General features: G+C 33.1%; 1 protein-coding gene across 7 annotated transcripts in view; it reads left to right on the top strand.

Moving 5' to 3' along the window:
* LOC116345429 (catenin delta-2) overlaps window positions 1-18,624 on the top strand; it is a 20,263-nt gene extending 1,639 nt beyond the window's left edge. For 2 of the 7 annotated variants that reach the window (XM_031774786.1, XM_031774785.1), the window contains exons 2-13: window positions 4,791-5,097; window positions 5,253-5,295; window positions 5,880-6,089; window positions 7,375-7,523; window positions 8,369-8,532; window positions 8,598-8,790; window positions 8,981-9,067; window positions 9,173-10,374; window positions 10,453-11,004; window positions 11,070-11,141; window positions 11,231-11,338; window positions 16,632-18,624. In XM_031774786.1, coding sequence (XP_031630646.1) covers window positions 5,282-5,295; window positions 5,880-6,089; window positions 7,375-7,523; window positions 8,369-8,532; window positions 8,598-8,790; window positions 8,981-9,067; window positions 9,173-10,374; window positions 10,453-11,004; window positions 11,070-11,141; window positions 11,231-11,338; window positions 16,632-16,952 — 3,072 coding nt within the window. In that variant the 5' untranslated portion in view covers window positions 4,791-5,097; window positions 5,253-5,281 and the 3' untranslated portion in view covers window positions 16,953-18,624. Of the gene's footprint in view, window positions 1-3,881; window positions 4,102-4,790; window positions 5,098-5,252; window positions 5,296-5,879; window positions 6,090-7,374; window positions 7,524-8,368; window positions 8,533-8,597; window positions 8,791-8,980; window positions 9,068-9,172; window positions 10,375-10,452; window positions 11,005-11,069; window positions 11,142-11,230; window positions 11,339-12,219; window positions 15,727-16,631 lie in introns of those variants that run through there. The other 5 variants (XM_031774787.1, XM_031774788.1, XM_031774789.1 and 2 more) reach the window with 5 other exon arrangements.
* Window positions 18,625-18,999: the final 375 nt, after the last annotated feature.

The raw sequence follows: 18,999 nt of genomic DNA, 5'->3' as shown, positions 1-18,999 counted from the left end.
GTGTGTGTGTGTGTGTGTGTGTGTGTGTGTGTGTGTGTGTGTGTGTTACGACGATTGATTTCTCAGAGTGAAAGTTTTCGTGAAAAAAAGATCGCGAAGCAGCGAGAAAGAAAGAAGAGGCATGGGAACACATTTGAATGTCTTGTTTTGTTTATTCAAATTACCAAAAGCCAGAGAAAAAATTACACGAATCGAAAAAAAAAACCGAAATCAATTATTCACAATTGTTAAACGCTTCAAATCAATTCAAACATTGTTTGCCCTGGTATTTTCCTCTATTACAATAGTCTACATATCATTTGCTCCACCTTTTGTGCTTCGATTGAGTGTACACATACGATTTATTTTTCTCTCTTCTTTTTCAATGTTTTGTTTGATTCACCGACATTTTTACGGAAGCGTTATGGAAATTTTGAGCTTGGATTGCAATGTCATTGCTCAACAAATAAAAAAATACATTTCGCTTGCTACGCAACTGACAAAAAACATCAGCGTATATGAAAAAAAATGAATGCGAGTCTCTTTACATGTTGTTCGGCATTTGGCAAAAGCCAAACAAGGTGTGTTATCGGTATTCGGTGTATGTGTTTATTTTTCTTCATATCGGCGACACGATTGCATTCATACATTACAAGCTCATTGTCAGCGACAAGAACGCATTCCATATCGAATTTTAATGGTTCAATTTTTGGAGATTTTATCGAATGAGCAACAACAAAAATGACATAAATTGAATATACGCTTTTTAATGCATTAAACTGCATTAAACTTGTATAGTTTGTATATGGAAAGTTAAATGAATGGAATACATTCATTGGCATAATATAGTAGTGCAGTATTTTATCATATTCCGAACTACATTCAACATGACAAGTCATCTTTCCCGCTGGAGTTCGGACACAAAAAAAATCTTGAGAGATAGATAGATAGATAGAGAGAGAGAGAGAGAGAGAGAGAGAGAGAGAGAGATGGAGAATGAGAAAAATAAAAATTGCTATAAATTAATTGACTCAAATTATATATATATTTATGTATGATTTCACCGTTACACGATATACGTTGCATATGCATTGCACACTGTGTAGTGAAATCATCATGCGATTTGTGTCAATGAATAATGTAGATAATTCTCATGGTGGTAGATGGCACATAGCAAAAATTGGTTTGATGCAAACCGAGCAATTTCATTCATGTGCCTTCAAATGTTTGCTAGTTAAATGGATAAATTGCAAAAAGATGCTATTGATTGAAGCCGAATGTTGTAGTGTGCGGGATAGAGAAAAAGATATAAATAACAATCAAATTGCCACTAAAACGAAATTCTAATCTCTGTTTCGATATAAACACACACACACATCCAGAGAGGGAGAGAGAGAGAAACACATTCGGCAAGTTTGTGTTCTCGGAGAGGCTCAATCATTTCTTTTGAATTCTTTTTCCTGCGTTTTTTCCCTCGGTTGTTGTTGTTGCGTGGTTTTATGTCGCTTTTGCCATAATTCGCCTTTTTTTCCATCGTATCGATGCAGACAATTTGTGTAGTAATTACACGCGCATCAAAACCGCATTTTAATGGCGCTAGTTATAATATTTCCGAAGAGAAAATCAAGTGTGTTCAATGTTGCGTTGAATTTCGTATTAAATGCGACTTTGATATTTGTTTATACATATATGAATGTGAATGCAGTGCATAGTGTGGAATGTTATTTAAACTCGGCTCGATGGTCGACAGTTTCATTCAGTTGTGAGGGCCGCCCGCGTACAAGTTTATTAAACGGAAGCGCGCGCCACTGCATACCGTTATAGTATTTAGTTGAAGAAGAAGAAGAAGCAGTAGCAACAACAAACATACACACATATAATTTCACTATCAATTCGCTGGGGAACCGGGTTTACGGTCACATCACATTATTTCAAAATTGCATTTCTACTAAATGGGCCACCTACAAATCATTCTCTTGACTGACTTGATGTGACTTTTCAAGTTATAAAATATCTAACTGGATTACGTCCAATTAACGGAATTATTTGCATAATATTTTGACAAGGGTTTTTGCAATTTGTATTGGAGGAGGGGGTTGCTTACATACATGATTTAAGTTTTGATTTACATATCTAATTATTTTGTTTATTTGAAATTAAAGTTTTCCCTTTGATGAATTATCTTGACGACGATTACAAAAACGATGAAAACAAAAACAGCACAACAATACTTCTTTCTCTCTATCTCTCTCTGTGCATGTGTGTAAGTGTCTGTCTGTCGTTCTCTATCCGTTACTATTTACCGCTTATATTTGTAAACATATTCTTCATTGAAACGGCAAAGAATACGACAGTTTTCAAAATATAGAAAATATTTCAAAACTTGCAAAATACATATGGCACAATGAATTGCAAACTTTAAAAGTTTACGAAAACCATTCGGCTTGTATTCTATTGAAAAACTTTTCACTATCTCACTGCATTCTTGGTATATTTATGTTGTCTGTCTATTGTTGATGAATTCACTTATTAGGTTGCGATGAAATTTTCGTTGTTGATGATTTTCTTGATGTGTGTGCAAATGACGACGACAGCAAAGTTGAAAAAGAAGAAGAAGAATGTGATGAAGCAAAAGTGGAGATAAAATAAAAACAAAGTGTATATAGGGAGAAAATAGCAATGCTTTTCAATATTCAGAACCAAACATAACGCGTAAATATATGATATACTGAAGTAGTTGGCATTATAAATATGTACGAAACTTGTTTATAAATTCCATTCTAAGATTTCCTAACGTATCACTTGTCCTCAGAAATCCCATGCTATATGTACACATGTCTGTTCGTTCACGACGACAACAACATTTTCTCTCTCTCCCTATATCTCTTCTACTTTTCATTCTTCGATTTCGTGTGTGCAAGGTGAAAGTGTTGTGAATGTTTTCGATGCACTGCCACTACGGAGTATCTGATGAACTAACGTAACTAGTAAAAAGATATCTCTGCTGCACGGTGCACGTTTTTACGATAGACAGACACACAGAGAGGGACAGAGAGAAAGAGATCGAAAGAATGAAAGTGAGAGACACACGAAAAATATTCTCGTACGGGTATTTGGCTCTTGTGTCATCTACTCTTTCAGCTTCATGTATGTTCATTGGTATGAATGTTGAAGAAAAAAAAAAACACAAAATCCTCTCATCACGAAGAATTTTCACATTCCGCCCAAGAGAACATGTCCCAAGACCATATTCTTACCATTTGAAAAGAGCGACAAAAGATCGAATACGAGCGCGCACATACCACGAATATCGATTGGCATCTTATTTGATGTATAATCGGTAAAATATCCTTAATTCAACTGTCAATTATAGACCATAATCTTTCCCGATTACCCAACTAATGTTTTCAAGCGTAAAATTCTCTTGTCACTGGTGTATGTGTATTCTTCTGGCATGAATCGAACGTATAAAACGACATGCGGTCGTTTTTTACTACGTTCTTTTTCTTTTTTTTGTTTGAATTTCAAAACACGAAATATCGATGAATTATATGCGCGTCCACATAATTTACTCTCAATTCTCAATAAGTTTCCATGTGAAAAGTGCTGTATCAATAAATTGAAGTGTTAGCATAGATCGAAAAACACGTGTATTCTAATTATTCATTCAACAGTAGATATTTCAAATATTGATATACACGGATAATAAAATAATATGATATTTTATAATGCATTTTGCATTATGTATGTTTGACACATTCAATGGGAGGGTTTCTCGCACGTTCATCGTTATTCGCATGCCATGATGAAAATGTGTATATTTGTGCGGCTTGATAAAATGGTTATATCTTATTTAACCCGGTGCCAAAAATCATCATCCATCTCTAAGCATGTACATTTCTATTTTCTCTCTCTTTCTTTCGGTCGCTTCATATGTTTGTGCTGCGCAAACCAACCGTACGGAGACCAAAACACCGTGTGTGTATGTGAGAGAAACAGAGAAACCGAAACGGAAAAAGAGCGCGTGTATAGCAGAGAGGCCAGCTCACAATTTCTATCGAATCATGCATTTCTAATGTATTAAAAATTAATCAGTGGAAATGATAACAGCTTAATGCAATCGTAAGCATACAATATATATTCAGTGAGCGAGCTTCGTCTTTACTGAATGGGTTCTTTTTATATATCATTTACCTTTTTTTCTTTCTCTCTCTCTCTGTCTCTCTCGTTTCCATTCAAGATAGAAGCACTCATTCATAGTTTATGAATCGTCGCTCTTTTTTACGGCTCCTCTCTATTTCTTTTGAATAAACTTTGACTTCTCTTTTTTTTATCTTTTTTTTGAAATTGAGTTTTTCCTTCCTTGAATTGCATTAAATCGAGTCTATTCAAACAACGTTGTGCACTTTACGGTTTCAGTGTAGCATACCTTTCCCATGTGCTGGCTCATTGTGAAACATTTTCATCCACTTCAGACGAATGAATGGTCGCGTGTGTTTGTATGTGTGTGTGTGAATGTGTAAATTGTGCGAAGTTGTAACCAATCAATGACAATTCTTGTTAATTGTCTTCAATATAATTGCAAGAGAATACTGGACAAAAAAAAATCAGTTTTAATACAGAGTAGTCACGAAATGCTCAAACCGAGTTGATTTGCTCGCGAATGGTGCTTAACGATAATAGAAATTTCGTGATTCAAAGCAACGATTTTGATTGTTGTGATTTTGAAATCTATGTTTTGATTTAAAGCCAAAGTCATTTGTGTTGTGTGCTTTTTTTTTCATTTTCTTCTTCTTTCGTTGCATGAATAGAAACGGCGATCAACAATTCAACGGAGATGTAAAATTGGTTGGGAAGCAATGTCGATACAAAAATAAGTGATAGAGATAGATTTTGGATGGACAATACTTCAGTTACGGCAGAAACGAGACAAAAGAAGTAACCACGAAACGGACAAAAATTACACATTCGAATACAAATTCATGTTACTGAACTCTGAATGGAATTGAATGCAACGGTGTAATCGAAAATTAAAAGGCAGCTCAAAATTGCTGTGCAACAACAGCAACTACAATCATTGCACTTATTCTTGAATATTTCATTTTGCTTGATAAATTGGTGAGTTGCAAAGCAGATGCTCGTTTTTTTTTCGCTCTATTGCATAAGTCATCAATTCATGCATAATTTCGTGCATTCGTTATGGTTCTGTCGGTATTGTTATGTTATTTTATCTCATTCTCTGTCTCTTTCTTTCTCTATGTTCCATTTTTCAGGCTTTAACATCGGCCAAACAGAACTAGACATGCAACATTACAAGTGAGTATCATTTTTATGGTTAAATATTTTCCTTTTTTTTCGTTTTTTTTTTGTTCTCTCCCTTTGAGTTTGGGGTTCACAGGCGATGAGTTTAATATTGACAGAATATAGGGATATTTAGTTATTTAATACGGTATGCGCAAGAATGGATATAAACTAACCGGTTTAAATTTCATCTGTATTACATTCTTTTTTCTGTTAATTTTTCATGTTGTGATTTACTCAAAGCAGAGATCACATAACACAATTTACACTCAATTAGCATACATTCTCACACCCACACACATACACATACATACCATACACATATACTTACTTTTTGGCCCTTTAACACTGTGATTAATCAATTTAATTTTCCATAAATCGCGCTCATACCTAATCATTTGTTGGCTGCCGTTTATTATGATTTGTTCCATTTTTTTTTTTGTGTTATGTTATGTTTCTGTTCAACGTAATGTAGAATCAATAGTTAATGATGAGCTAGATATGATACAAATTTGTTTTGTATTTAAAAAAAAAAACACAATTAAAATTGGTCGAATTTCAATAATCGAAATCAAATCAAAACTGAACACAATTTACAGCAATGGTCATGCAACGGAACATTCACCGAACTCCTCACATTTATCAGTGCACAGTGATGTTCCATCTGATTCGACAGCACCAAATTCGGCAGCCGTTGCTGCTGCCGCTGCACTTGTAGCACGTACACATAAACAACAGACAACCCAACAGGTCACAACCGTAACTAAGGTTGTACGCGAAGTAAAACACTTGGGCGATACAGGAGCCTGGTAAACAAAAATTAAACACGAACCAAATCCATTTTTTTTACCATGTTTTCATAGACATTTCAATTTATCATTGAGTTGCTAATCTTTTTGTTTATTTGTTTGTTACTCTCCGTTCAAAAGAAATGAATTTTATATAACATAGAATTTGATAGATTTTTCGTAAATTTTTTATCGTTTCAAAAAAAAAAAAAAAAAAACACAATACATGGCATACATTGATGCGAAATATTTTCTCTATCATTTGACGAAAACCATTTTTATTTTCGTACAAAGTACTAATCAAAAAAATGGAATCGAAATTTTGATTGATAATTTTAAAATTGGAAATTGAACTCTTTTCTATTTTAAATTAGAAATAGCTGTTGTCTGACATAGATTCAACTAATTACTTTGCGTAGTATGTCTGGAATGCGATCATTTATTTTTCCGTTGCTCATTTGAGCCTATTATGTACTATACCGGGAGTGCTTATACGAAAGTGGCCCGGTATTACTGACTTTGATTGGATTGCGTCTTTTAGTTCGAAAGAAAAAAAATTCTCCGGTCGTCTTTGGCTCTATTTTTTTTCTCCTTTTAAAAAAGTCAAAAACAATTTTACTTTTGGACTTTACATTCTTCATTTGGTATATGTGTGCACGTTCGTTCCATTTTCTTTTTGCACGACTTTGTTTTTTTTTACAGTCGATTTGTTTCACTTGAACTATTTTACTGGCTTTTCTTCCGAATTCAAAGTTATTTAGTTATTTCTTTTTCGGCAATTTTATTATTGAGAATGAAAGTAGAAACAATTTGTGACGTGGAATTTTATTGTGTTGGAGGTGCGGGGCGGAAAAGTTGCAGGTTTTATTTTTCATACATCAATGTCGATTGAACATAATTGGAAAATGCATCATTGTTTTCAACTAAAGTGACACATTTATGTCAATTTCAATAATGTATTCCCATATAAATTATTCACTTTTGAGTCAATCTTCAACATTGATAAATGAAAAATGTAATAAACGTGAACGAATCAAAATGAAAAGAAGAACTTTAAACTTTTGGTAGTAAAAATATTAAAAAAAATCAAGTTGAAAAATGAACTTGACTCAAACAAACAATTTTTCCACCCATAACACCGACATATACATTGTTTGCCATCCTTGTCGTCTTATGACACATTCTTTTTTCGAATTGGTTTTATTAGCGTGTAGAAATTTTGTTCAGAGCCGGTCATATGTCGATATTAAAATATGTTTGATTAAATGGGCATTCTTTTTTTTTATTTTTGATTCAATTTCAACAGGTCGCAGTACATTAACTACAACCATTTGGATCAACAGAATAGTCATGGGCAACCATCCCAAGCACACGATTTGTATGTACATGGGAACAATACGGCAGCAAATGCTGGTATCGCGGATCCACAATATCATACCCATTCACATATGCATCGTAAGTAGACACCATAAAACCATTTAGTTTACCTCTCTCTCTCTCTCTCCACTCATCGAACAGAAAATATCGAAAGTCGATGAAATCACCATTTTAAAGACGAGCAATTAGTTTTCACCTTGCAGCTCTTGATCGAACTTGACTCATTATGTGACACACTTGTAGATTAAAACACCGATATAGTGTTAATGAGATTAAACAAGATTAAGCACGTTCATGCAGTGTTATGTACACCCAGAACGGCAAAAGTATCGTAACGAAAGTTACAGTTCTTTTTTTCTACTTATTGTTTCAATCTACAAACTATCTATTGAAATTGCCCATTGAGCGAAGAGTGTCTATTGTCAATTTTAATTTTCCACTTTTTTGTATAAGAATTTTTTTTTGCTCTGATGTAGTTTACCTTTTATGCAAAGTGTTTTTTTTAAAGCTTTCTTGTTTCATGAAGCCAAGTTTTGTTATGTTCTTAGACATTTTAATTGGTTGAATGAATAAAGCGTTTTCATTAGAAAAAAAAACACTTTTAAAGATAGGCAGATGGATAGCAAAAAGTCAACAGTTTCTGATCAAGTTTTTGCATATTTATGGATTGTTTTGAACATTCGAACGAAAAGTCCATTTATCCATTCATTGAGTATTGATAATGCACATGAAATTTTAAAATACTCCATTTCATTTTCAAAAATCAATGTTTTTAATATATCTGAAGTCTTTAGTCAAATCCAAATCCAATCTGAATAATCAAGTGTTCAATCAAGTTTTGATTAATTAAATTATATATTCAAAAGTTCCACTTAAATTTGTAGAGTAGATTGAAATTGAGAATAATGGTTTTAAATTTGCAGCGGACGCCACAGCAACGGATTGGAATGCTGTTGCAGTAGATTATAATCATTATCCTACGACACAATATGCGAACTCTGGACCATATGGTACATCAATAGGAGCGACGTATGAATATAGTGGTGGCGTTAACGATCATCGACCAGAAAGTCCAGGCGATGACAAGGTACCAATCGAAATGTTATTTAGCCTTCAAAACGTTGTAATGTTAATTAATTTTTGTTGTTTCAGCAGCAAGCACAACACAATATTATACCAGCAGGCGTTGCATACTTACAAGCACCGTATCACGATGAATTGTCCGATTTTCGAATAACACCATCGCCCGGTGGACCAATGTTAGATCATCGATACCAAGACGATTCGGCGAACATGGTTTATGGATATGTATCATCACCGTATGGTACAACAACAAATCCAGCTGGTAAATACCAACGAATTTTATCATTTATATGTTTTAATTGAAATTTCAATGCTTGAAACAATCGAAACAAAAATCTATCGGGTCAACATTGATTTAACGCTTAGAGAAACGAAATAACAGACGACAAAACAAAAGAGAAGAGAAAATGAAATGAATTGGAAAGTTAATTGAATTTTCTATTTTAAATCAGCAGGTTATTTGGTGCATCATAGTGGATTCGCTACAAGTGGCAAATTCAGTGAAGAGGATGCCCTACAAAAGCATATGTCACACATGGGTAAGTAAAAATTGTTTTCGATAATTCGATTTTATTGGCATTTGATTTGTGTGTTGATTTTTATTTCATTTGTTGTTTGTTTGTTTGTTTTTTTGGTTGCTTCAGCAATTGTGGACAGTGATCAACAACAACAGCAACGAGGTGGAAGTGCTGCATCGGCAGCTGTGAGTGCTTCGATGCGTTGGCGTGATCCAAATTTAACGGAAGTGATCAGTTTCTTGAACAATCCAAATAACGTGATTAAAGCGAATGCAGCTGCATATTTACAACATTTATGCTATATGGATGATCCAAATAAACAGCGTACACGAACACTGGGCGGAATACCACCGTTAGTAAAATTATTGGCACACGAAGGCCCGGAAGTGTATCGCAATGCGTGCGGTGCCTTACGGAATTTATCGTACGGACGGCAAAATGATGAGAATAAACGTGCGATTAAAAATGCGGGCGGTATCGTTGCATTGATAAATTTACTGAGGCGAACGACAGAATCGGAGGTTAAGGAGCTAGTCACCGGCGTCATATGGAATATGTCATCGTGTGAGGATCTCAAGCGATCAATTATTGACGACGGTGTTAGTGTGATTGTAACATATATTCTGATTCCGCATTCCGGATGGGATGTTAATAGTCCCGGTGATCCATGCTATTCAACTGTATTTCGTAATGCATCGGGCGTTTTACGTAATGTTAGTTCGGCTGGCGAATATGCGCGTACAAAACTTAGAGATTGTCCTGGCCTTGTTGATTCTCTATTGTATGTTGTACGAGCAGCAATTGAAAAGTCAAATATTGGAAATAAAATTGTAGAAAATTGCGTATGCATTTTACGTAATCTATCATATCGATGTCAAGAAGTCGAAGATCCAAATTACGATAAACATCCATTGCCAACACAAAGTCGAACAACAAATAGTTCACAGTCATCGAGCGGCGCCTCATCGTCATCATCGTCATCGTCGAAGGGTGACAATTTGGGATGTTTCGGTGCTAGCAAAAAGAAAAAAGACGCCAACAATGAATATAAGGACAATTTGTCGGGCAGTGCAAATGCGGCGAACGGTAGTGCCGGTGGTACAACCTCTCGAAGCTCATCCCAAAGACAAGAACCGATCAAAGGCTATGAACTTCTCTGGCAACCAGAAGTCATTCAATCATATTTGGCATTATTGCAATCGTGCTCGAATCCAGAAACACTCGAAGCTGCTGCTGGAGCCATTCAAAATTTAGCAGCTTGCTATTGGCAACCGAGCATTGAAATTAGAGCTGCCGTTCGAAAAGAAAAAGGACTTCCAATTTTAGTGGTAAGATTTTCTGTGTGTGTGTTTTTTGCTTCGCTTGAGAAGCTAATTTTATTTTAATTTTTTCGCTATGTGCAATAGGAACTCTTGCGAATGGAAGTGGATCGAGTAGTTTGTGCCGTTGCGACTGCATTACGAAATTTAGCTATTGATCAGCGAAATAAAGAATTGATCGGGAAATATGCAATGCGTGATTTGGTTCAAAAGCTACCATCAGGCAATCCACAACATGACCAAGGTACATCGGATGATACAATAGCCGCTGTTTTGGCCACACTCAATGAAGTTATTAAAAAGAATGCTGAATTTTCACGATCACTGCTCGATGCTGGCGGTGTTGAACGACTTATGAATATAACGAGACAACGTCAAAAGTACACGAATCGTGTACTCAAATTCGCCGGCCAAGTTTTATTCACCATGTGGCAACATCAAGAATTGCGTGACGTTTATAAAAAACATGGATGGAAAGAGCAAGATTTTGTGACAAAAACAGTTGCCGCCAGAAATGCAGCGCCAAATTCACCAAATAATGCAAACAGCACATTGAACCGTCCGATGGCATCGCAAAGTGGTACTCGGTATGAAGATCGCACGATTAAACGGAACACTGGTGGTAGTCAACAACAACAGGTGCAAAACAATTCAATTTCGAAATAAGTAACATTTTTAATCATTGAATTGTAATTGTAATATAGATGACGGCAAGTGGCCAAGCGCAACAGCAACAAGCATCAGTGAATAATATTGGCAACTTACATTATCAGCACGTGAGTACTGTTTTTATTTGAATCAATTTTTATATTTGGCCAATTTTCCATCAAATCGCATAATAATTATCGCTTTTTCTCATCTTCAGAACGATGAGTTGGGCTTATCTTCAGATATGGCATATGCGGATGCATCAGCGCAACAGCAACAGGTTCGAGTCTATCCAAATGGTCCGAATCAACAGCAGCCACCATCCGTAAGTCATTAATCAAAATACAATTTATTGCCAAAAAAATCTCTTGCGAAACATGGGCGTAAAATACACACAAAAAAAATTCTGTTCAACTATTGATTCGATTTGAATTGTATAAGAGAATACGTCTATAATAGAGATTTCATGCGATCTATCTATTCGAAAAATAGAAAGAAAATCTAACAAAAAAAACATGATTCAAAACAACCCAGAAAACATCCCAACAACAACACTACTAAAATATAGAACGAAAAACTTTCGTTACGAGAAAAACAAATCAGCACAACCACCAAAACTAAATGTCTCTAAAGTAATTAGAAAATATGCAGATTTCTATTTCTTTCAAACGAAGTAATGATAAAAAAGGGAAATAATAAGCCGACAGTTAAAGATTCTCTATGTTATGACCTCTTCAAACATATGTTTTTTTTATATATACATATATATTTTTTGTTTTATTTTATGAATTATAAACCAATTCTTTTTCTTTTCTTTAATTTATTAATTACAAGCAAATATACATATATTTGAAGAAAGACGCATATATAGTAACTGAACGATTTGTGTGTGGCTCTTTTGCAACACAACATTCAGCATCGTGAACAATTAGCCATAAATTGGTTGAGCTATTGTTTTCCTTTTTTTGTTCGTTAAATCACCTGCTAAAAATGAAAAGTGCAACCATTTTCCATGGCCAGTTGTGAGCCATGATGCGAAGGCAAATTTATGAGAGAGGGAAAAATAAAATGAATAAAAAAGAAACAAATGTAATTAATATGATATAAATCTTTATATGTACAACAAATAAATAAATATAGACGTAAAGAAAAATCGTTCCCTTTGAAAGATTTCATATAAACATTTCGATGCAAATATCATTACAGTTCTATTGAACGTCACATCCAATCGTCCACATTCTCGTTCGAAAAATATAAAACAACGGATCATGGATATTTCGATCAGTAGAATCGATAATATTATCTGCATCAAAAACTCGTCTCCTAATTCCTGTTGAAATGAATTCGTTATAGATTAAACACAAAAAGAGTACGAAAAAAAATGAAATGATGAAAAAAAGTGAAAAAAAAAATTACGCAGCGATTAAGGATAAATAAACTAAATTTTAAGCAAAGATCAAGAGAGATGATGAATATCATTTTATCCCAGTACATTTACACACGGTTAAGAATATAAATGAATAGACAAAAAAAAGAACAATTAAAAAAAAAACAACAAAAATACGAAATATAGACAAAAAAAAATCTTCTATTCCACAAACATTTAAACAAAAAAAAATTGATTCTCAAAGTATTATATTAGCATATTGAAAGTAATTGTTTTCGAAATGAACGGAAAACAAAGGATGAGAAGAAAACATTCATTTGAAGAAAATCTTAAATACTCGAACAATGAACAAGCGTTAGGCATACAAAGCACAGAGTACTTATGCCAGCCACCCGGATAGCCACGGGCCTAAGGAAACTAATGAACAACATATACACTTAACAACAACAACAACAACAACAATGAGAATTTTTTGATGAGCATTTTTTTCTTGCGTTTTTCATTTTGTACACAGAAGAAACAAACAAAAAAAAACACAAACAAACATTAATTTTAATATATACTTCGAATCCAGAATATGATATGAATCGAAAACAAAAAACATCAACATTTATAGCAGATAATAAATGTAAACAGAGCATCAAAGACTTTTTAACATTTTAACTTAACAGATTTGTGAGTCATACATGTTTTTTGCATAATTATACTTACATAAGACTACAATTGTATTTTGAATTGTAAACGGCTGACGACCATTTGGATTCATCATAAAAATGAAATGCATACCATTAACACACCCTCACAAAACAATTTTTAGCAATATATCGATTTTCTTAGTGCAAAACACCCTCTTTTCTCCACATGTTTTTTTTTTTCTTCATCTCTTCTTTTTCACCGTTGATTATAGAGTGTATAAATAATGAAATTTTTTGTTTGTTTGTCATCACAAATTCAGATGGTTTTCATACTGTTTTTGTTTGCCTCCAGAATTTTTTTTTTAATACAGAACATACCAATTCCATCGATTGTATATTTATATTTTTGACGAACTGACGACATTGAACTTATATAGAAATATATTAATATTGTATTTAACACGTCAATGGGATCCAGATGAAACTCAATAATTAGGGATCATACACTCTTTTTTTGTGTGTCAAATCGAAAGATGCAAAGATACCAACTCATTTAGATATGAAAAAGAGGCAAAGAAATGGTTTTTTTGGAACGGCATAAGCTCGATTTTGAGCGAGACATTTGATATTTAATTTGCAACGTTGCAAATGTTTGTTCGATTGCAAAAAAAAGAAGAAAAATAAGTAAATTTCATTGCCGATAATGTTAAACTCGCACAAATTAAAAATGAAATACAATTTTCAACGAACAAGTGTACATTTCATTTTCTATCGAATTATTATTTGTTAAGAAATGAGGTGTAACATGCACTCAGACAAAAACAAACAAACAATGAGGTCATATTATTTGAAGAAAAAAAAAACCATGTACTTACTCTATAATTTTTTTTCTACACATTTTTTAAAAATCATATTTGAAAAACGAATACGCAAATGAGAATTTCATCAAGAATATTTCGGGTGGGAAAAATTCAACTTCACACATTCAACTGACACGTCAAACAAAGAATAAATAATAAGTTCGATTTGAACGATGAAAGAAAAGGGAATCGTATGTGAATTGTAATAATGATAATTTTCCAACTTCTATGCATGAAAAAGAGCGAATTTATTTCGAAATGCACACACATACACATACAGACACACAAATAAAATGACGAATCAACAAATCGAATTTATCGATTGTGGTAAAGGATACTTTTCCGACGGAAGGATGAGCTAACTGTTTCGAGCGGCTAATTAACATTACCAATTTTTTACATTCCAATTTATGTGCGAGCATTAAAACATTGCGAGAGAAAAAGAGAGAGAGAGAGAGAGAGAGAGAGAGAGAGAGAGAGAGAGAGAGAGAAAGAGAGGGAGAGATTGTGAGAGAATGAAAGTTATTGAATGTGTTTGGTGTGCAGTATTCGCATGCATTTAACGACAGTATTGCATCCATTTGGTCTTTAGTTGAGGGTAGACAAGTGAATTAGAATCACATACATAAAACAAAAATGTAAGCCAAACAATAATTGATGACAATTATAATAAAATAACAGCATAATTGACCAATTGTAAGAATAGTTAAATATGCACGCGAGACATTTATGTGAAGGGATACGAAAACGAATCACAACACACTTCTTTATGCAATTCATTCGAAAGCGAAGTGAGCGAACAGTATCGTTTAAGCAAGCAAATTCACTATCCACTAACCCAATTTGTTCATTGCTTCTTCAAACTCAATAACAAACTATTTACAACCTTTTTTTAATTCGTTTTTGTATTTGTATCGTACTGTATCGTAATATTTATAATTTCTCAACCAAAAAACAAAAAAAAAACAACATAAACAAATCGAAATCATATCAGCGTGTCTATCCGTATCGCAGCATTTAAGCCGACGAATCCGAAGCAGTTGTCACTTTCCGTGCGGCTCAATTGTGGCCCCATTTGATTGCAAGGTATAATTTCTTGAAGAAAAACAGGAATAATCGATTATGTCGTATGATTTTTCAGAGCAGTGTCAAAAATTAATTGTGTGTATGTGCTTCGATTACTCATCGAACAAAATTCGTTCATTTGCGCAAAACAAAGTAAAAAAACAAACACCAGAAACATTTTATTCCACAATTTCATTTTCTGTTTTTAACTTCTTCTTGAACAATTCGATGATAAAACAAATGTTATTCCAATATTCATTCCAATGACGTTAAACATTGTTTTTTTTTTTTAAACTTCTTTCGTTTGAAATTCTCTAAACCTCATTCCCAAATATAATAAACAAACAATGTCAATGAACGTAAACGTAGCGAGAGAATTGAAACAAGTGACATAAATGTGGTTGCAAGTATGGGCTCATCCAGAGAGATTGAGAGACGGATCGCTGGCCAGAAACGTCAAATGATATATATATATAGCTTTTGCACATTCATTTATGAATAGATTCTAGATTTTTCCCCAAAACAAAATCATGATGATGAAACATTGAAAAAAAGATGAAATTTAATAAATTGACCACTTTCCTTGATGCTTTTTATGCGAATAAAAAGTGCCCAATTCATATTTGCCATCGGGCCCTAACATTGAACAAGGAAGTAAGATTATTTGTCTTGAAGATGTAGAGAAAGAGAAAAGAGAGAGAGAGAGAGAGAGAGAGAGAGAGATATAGTGAGAGTGAAAAAAGCTAGAAAATGAAAGAGAAATTAAACTTACATACATAAAACAAATGAACAGCTAAACAACAAACAAGTCATATTTTTCTTTATTATTAATTATACACACATAAATAGAAACTATGTTATTCATTATATAAAAAGAAGAAGAAGATGAAAAAGCTGAGAGAGAAAAACGAAGAAAAAAGGCAATGATAGAAAGGGAAATGAAAGACGTACGAAAATGACAATGATATGATGATGATGATGATAATGATAAAAACAAATGAACATTAAAACGTTTTATTTAATAAAATACTGATTAATTAAATAAATAAATTATGCATACAAAAAACAATAATCCACAACTTTGTTTGATTTCCATTAATCACGCAAATAAAATCACACATATACATAACACACATGAGAGATAGAGAGAGAGAAAAAACACACACACACATTTATTTGCGATTCATCACATGGGCACTGCCTGATAAATTCAAGCAAATGGCAATTGAGCACACAATATTTGGCCTGGCCACTTCCTAATACATAATTATTTTATGCGGCCACAAATACGACCACCAAAATGATTACATTGTTTTTTCGACTGCAATCAACAATGCACGGATAGGCACCTGATTCTCTGTTCTTTACTACTACTACTACTACTTTTCACTAGACACACACACACTCGCATACATTCTTCTCTACTTTTAATGAATGTTTTATTTTCAGACACTTTTGAAATAGGTAACATTTTCTATTTCGACTTAATTTTTTTTTTTGAACGAACTTAATGATACAGAATATGTCAATTAAATTGTTCTTCAATTTTGTATTGTTCAATTTTCTGTGTTCTACGTTCGTCTCAGCATTTTGCTCGCTTTTCTATTTTCATAGTCATGTTTTTTTCTTAGTTTTTGTTTTTTGGTTGAATAACAGCACATTTTTTTGCAGCATGAATTTTTGATGGAATCAGGCGGTGAACCACTCTATGCACAAATCAACCGTGAACTGAAAACGAAACGTTTACATTCGGCAACAAATACGCTCACCAAATTGGACACCATCAACAGTAAGCAAATTTACGATCACTATGACTTGGACGTTGGCCCATCAAATATCAACTATCAAAATCATGACACTGAACACGGTGACAATCGTACCGATAGCGCAAAACTACAAAATTCAACCGGTGATTCATCGATTTATTACAAAAATCTCAACAATAACAACACAAATACCACAACAAATACGGAACAAAACCAATGGGTTTAAATAATTAAACTGTTTTCTCCCTCTATCTGTTATTGCAATTTTGAAAATTGAAAACTTCATTCGGTGTCATCTTTGATCTGAGATTACACTATTATTACATTTGACGCAGCGGTAAGAATTCAGATTTGACAAGTAAATGGAGAAAGGTGTTTTTTTTAAATTACAAATAATAAGGGGGCGCGCGAGTGAAGTTTCGATTTTTAAATGAATTTCTCTAGTTTGTTTTTTTGTATCCAAAATGTCTAGTCATTTGCATTTACGTAACAATTTAAAAGATATCCAATTGGCGCAATTTGCGACAAATGACACCACAAATCATGTTACACATCACCAGCTAAGAACATAAATTAGTTTCAAATTATTTTCAGCACTTGACAAAAAAACAAGAATTTCGATCATGATTTTTGCTATTTTTCTTTAGACCATTTTTCAACCAATTTTACTTCTTCTTCTTTTTCTTTTTCTTTTGAATGAATGAATTTGAACAATGGCAAATGTGATGAATCTATATATTCAATCGAAAAATTCCACAGAATGCATCAGAATCTTTGGTGTTATTTTTCGTAAAATAAAATAAATGTTTGGTTGATATCAAAACCACATGGTGACCAAGTCCAATGTTCCCTGTTTAATTAGGAAAAAAAACAAATATCTTGTTTCTTGTAATTGCATGACCATTTTTACCATCTATCGATTTAAATTGTCATACTCATTCCATAAATTACCACAATCGGGCAAACCGTATACCCCTTAGCTATTCGTATTGCCAAGTTAACGATATATTGAAATATCTCATTGTAATGAATATTAAATACAAAATAAAAATAAAAATTGGAAATTGTCATGATCTAAAAAAGAGAATGAAATCGAGACACAAATAGCTTGTTTACAATGACTTTTGTGATCTACGTAAACGATTTGCCATTTCAATGTGCATTTAATATAGGATATGTATGTTCCATTCTCTCTTGCGCATAGCGGCAATATAATTAGTGAGCCCATCAATAAAGCTCATCAGGCAAAATTCTGACAAAAATTATTTTTGAAAAAGAGGAACAGCTACTGGACGTAATTTTTGTATGAAATTCATATGATCTTATATGGATTTTTTCCCGTGCTTTTTTTTGTATCGTCGGATAATATGTAGACATATAAAAAAAAACAAAAATGCCATGACAACACAATGGGGAATCAAAGCATTCCATTCAAATTTAAGACTTTTTTTGCTAACAATATATTCCAATTTAAAGTAGTTAGAACTACATATGTAGAGAGATCTCACCAAAATACCATTAACTCATTCGTCCATATAGAAAATATGTTGTCACTTCGTTCTTTGTATCCCCTCCAATGTATCATAATAATGATAAATGATGATAATGCATGTGTAAAACACTGTTTTCAATAACATTCCATTTTGCAAAATATTCCAAATACTTTGGCAAGCAAATAAACCTGGTACTGATGAGAAAAATAAGCAAACAATGTGGAAAGAAAATTCAATTTTCTTTTAATTGCTTATTTTGACCATTCTCATTTCGTTGAATGTTTGTGTCATATACTAACAATCCTACCACTCTAAAAATGAATCTTAATTTTATTTAACTTTATTTTATACAAAAAAAAAATCAAACGTACTTAAAAAAACACACACAATTTTTATATTTTTCATTTTTTGTTTGGCAATTTATAGTATTATTTACCGAATAATTTAAAAATTGAAATCTCAGTCTCGCATAAACTGTGTTTAATTCAAAATTATACATTATGATTATTTTCAATCAATGCGAAAATCATTTGAAAAATAAAAATTATTACAACATTTATCCCATTTAAACAATTCAATGTTTCTTTTATTTATCTTTTAATTCATACCATGTTTGTTCCAGGGAATATCTTTAATTTCGATCAGTAGGTACTTTTTCAGCTGAAAATTCTACTTTAAATTTGTTATGGAGACAGGGAAAGGGGTAAGTATAAAGTTTTGAAGAAAAAACATCCCCCCTAGGGATTTTCGTCCGAAACGAAATTTTTTTCGATTTCCTAG

Source organism: Contarinia nasturtii, unplaced genomic scaffold (genome assembly GCF_009176525.2).
Source record: "Contarinia nasturtii isolate CC-2019 unplaced genomic scaffold, AAFC_CNas_1.1 Cnas_scaffold_1240, whole genome shotgun sequence".
In the NCBI taxonomy this organism is placed as follows: Eukaryota; Metazoa; Arthropoda; class Insecta; order Diptera; family Cecidomyiidae; genus Contarinia; species Contarinia nasturtii.
The sequence above is the reverse complement of the archived record's forward strand: the minus strand, read 5'-3'. Positions and strand labels throughout refer to the sequence as shown.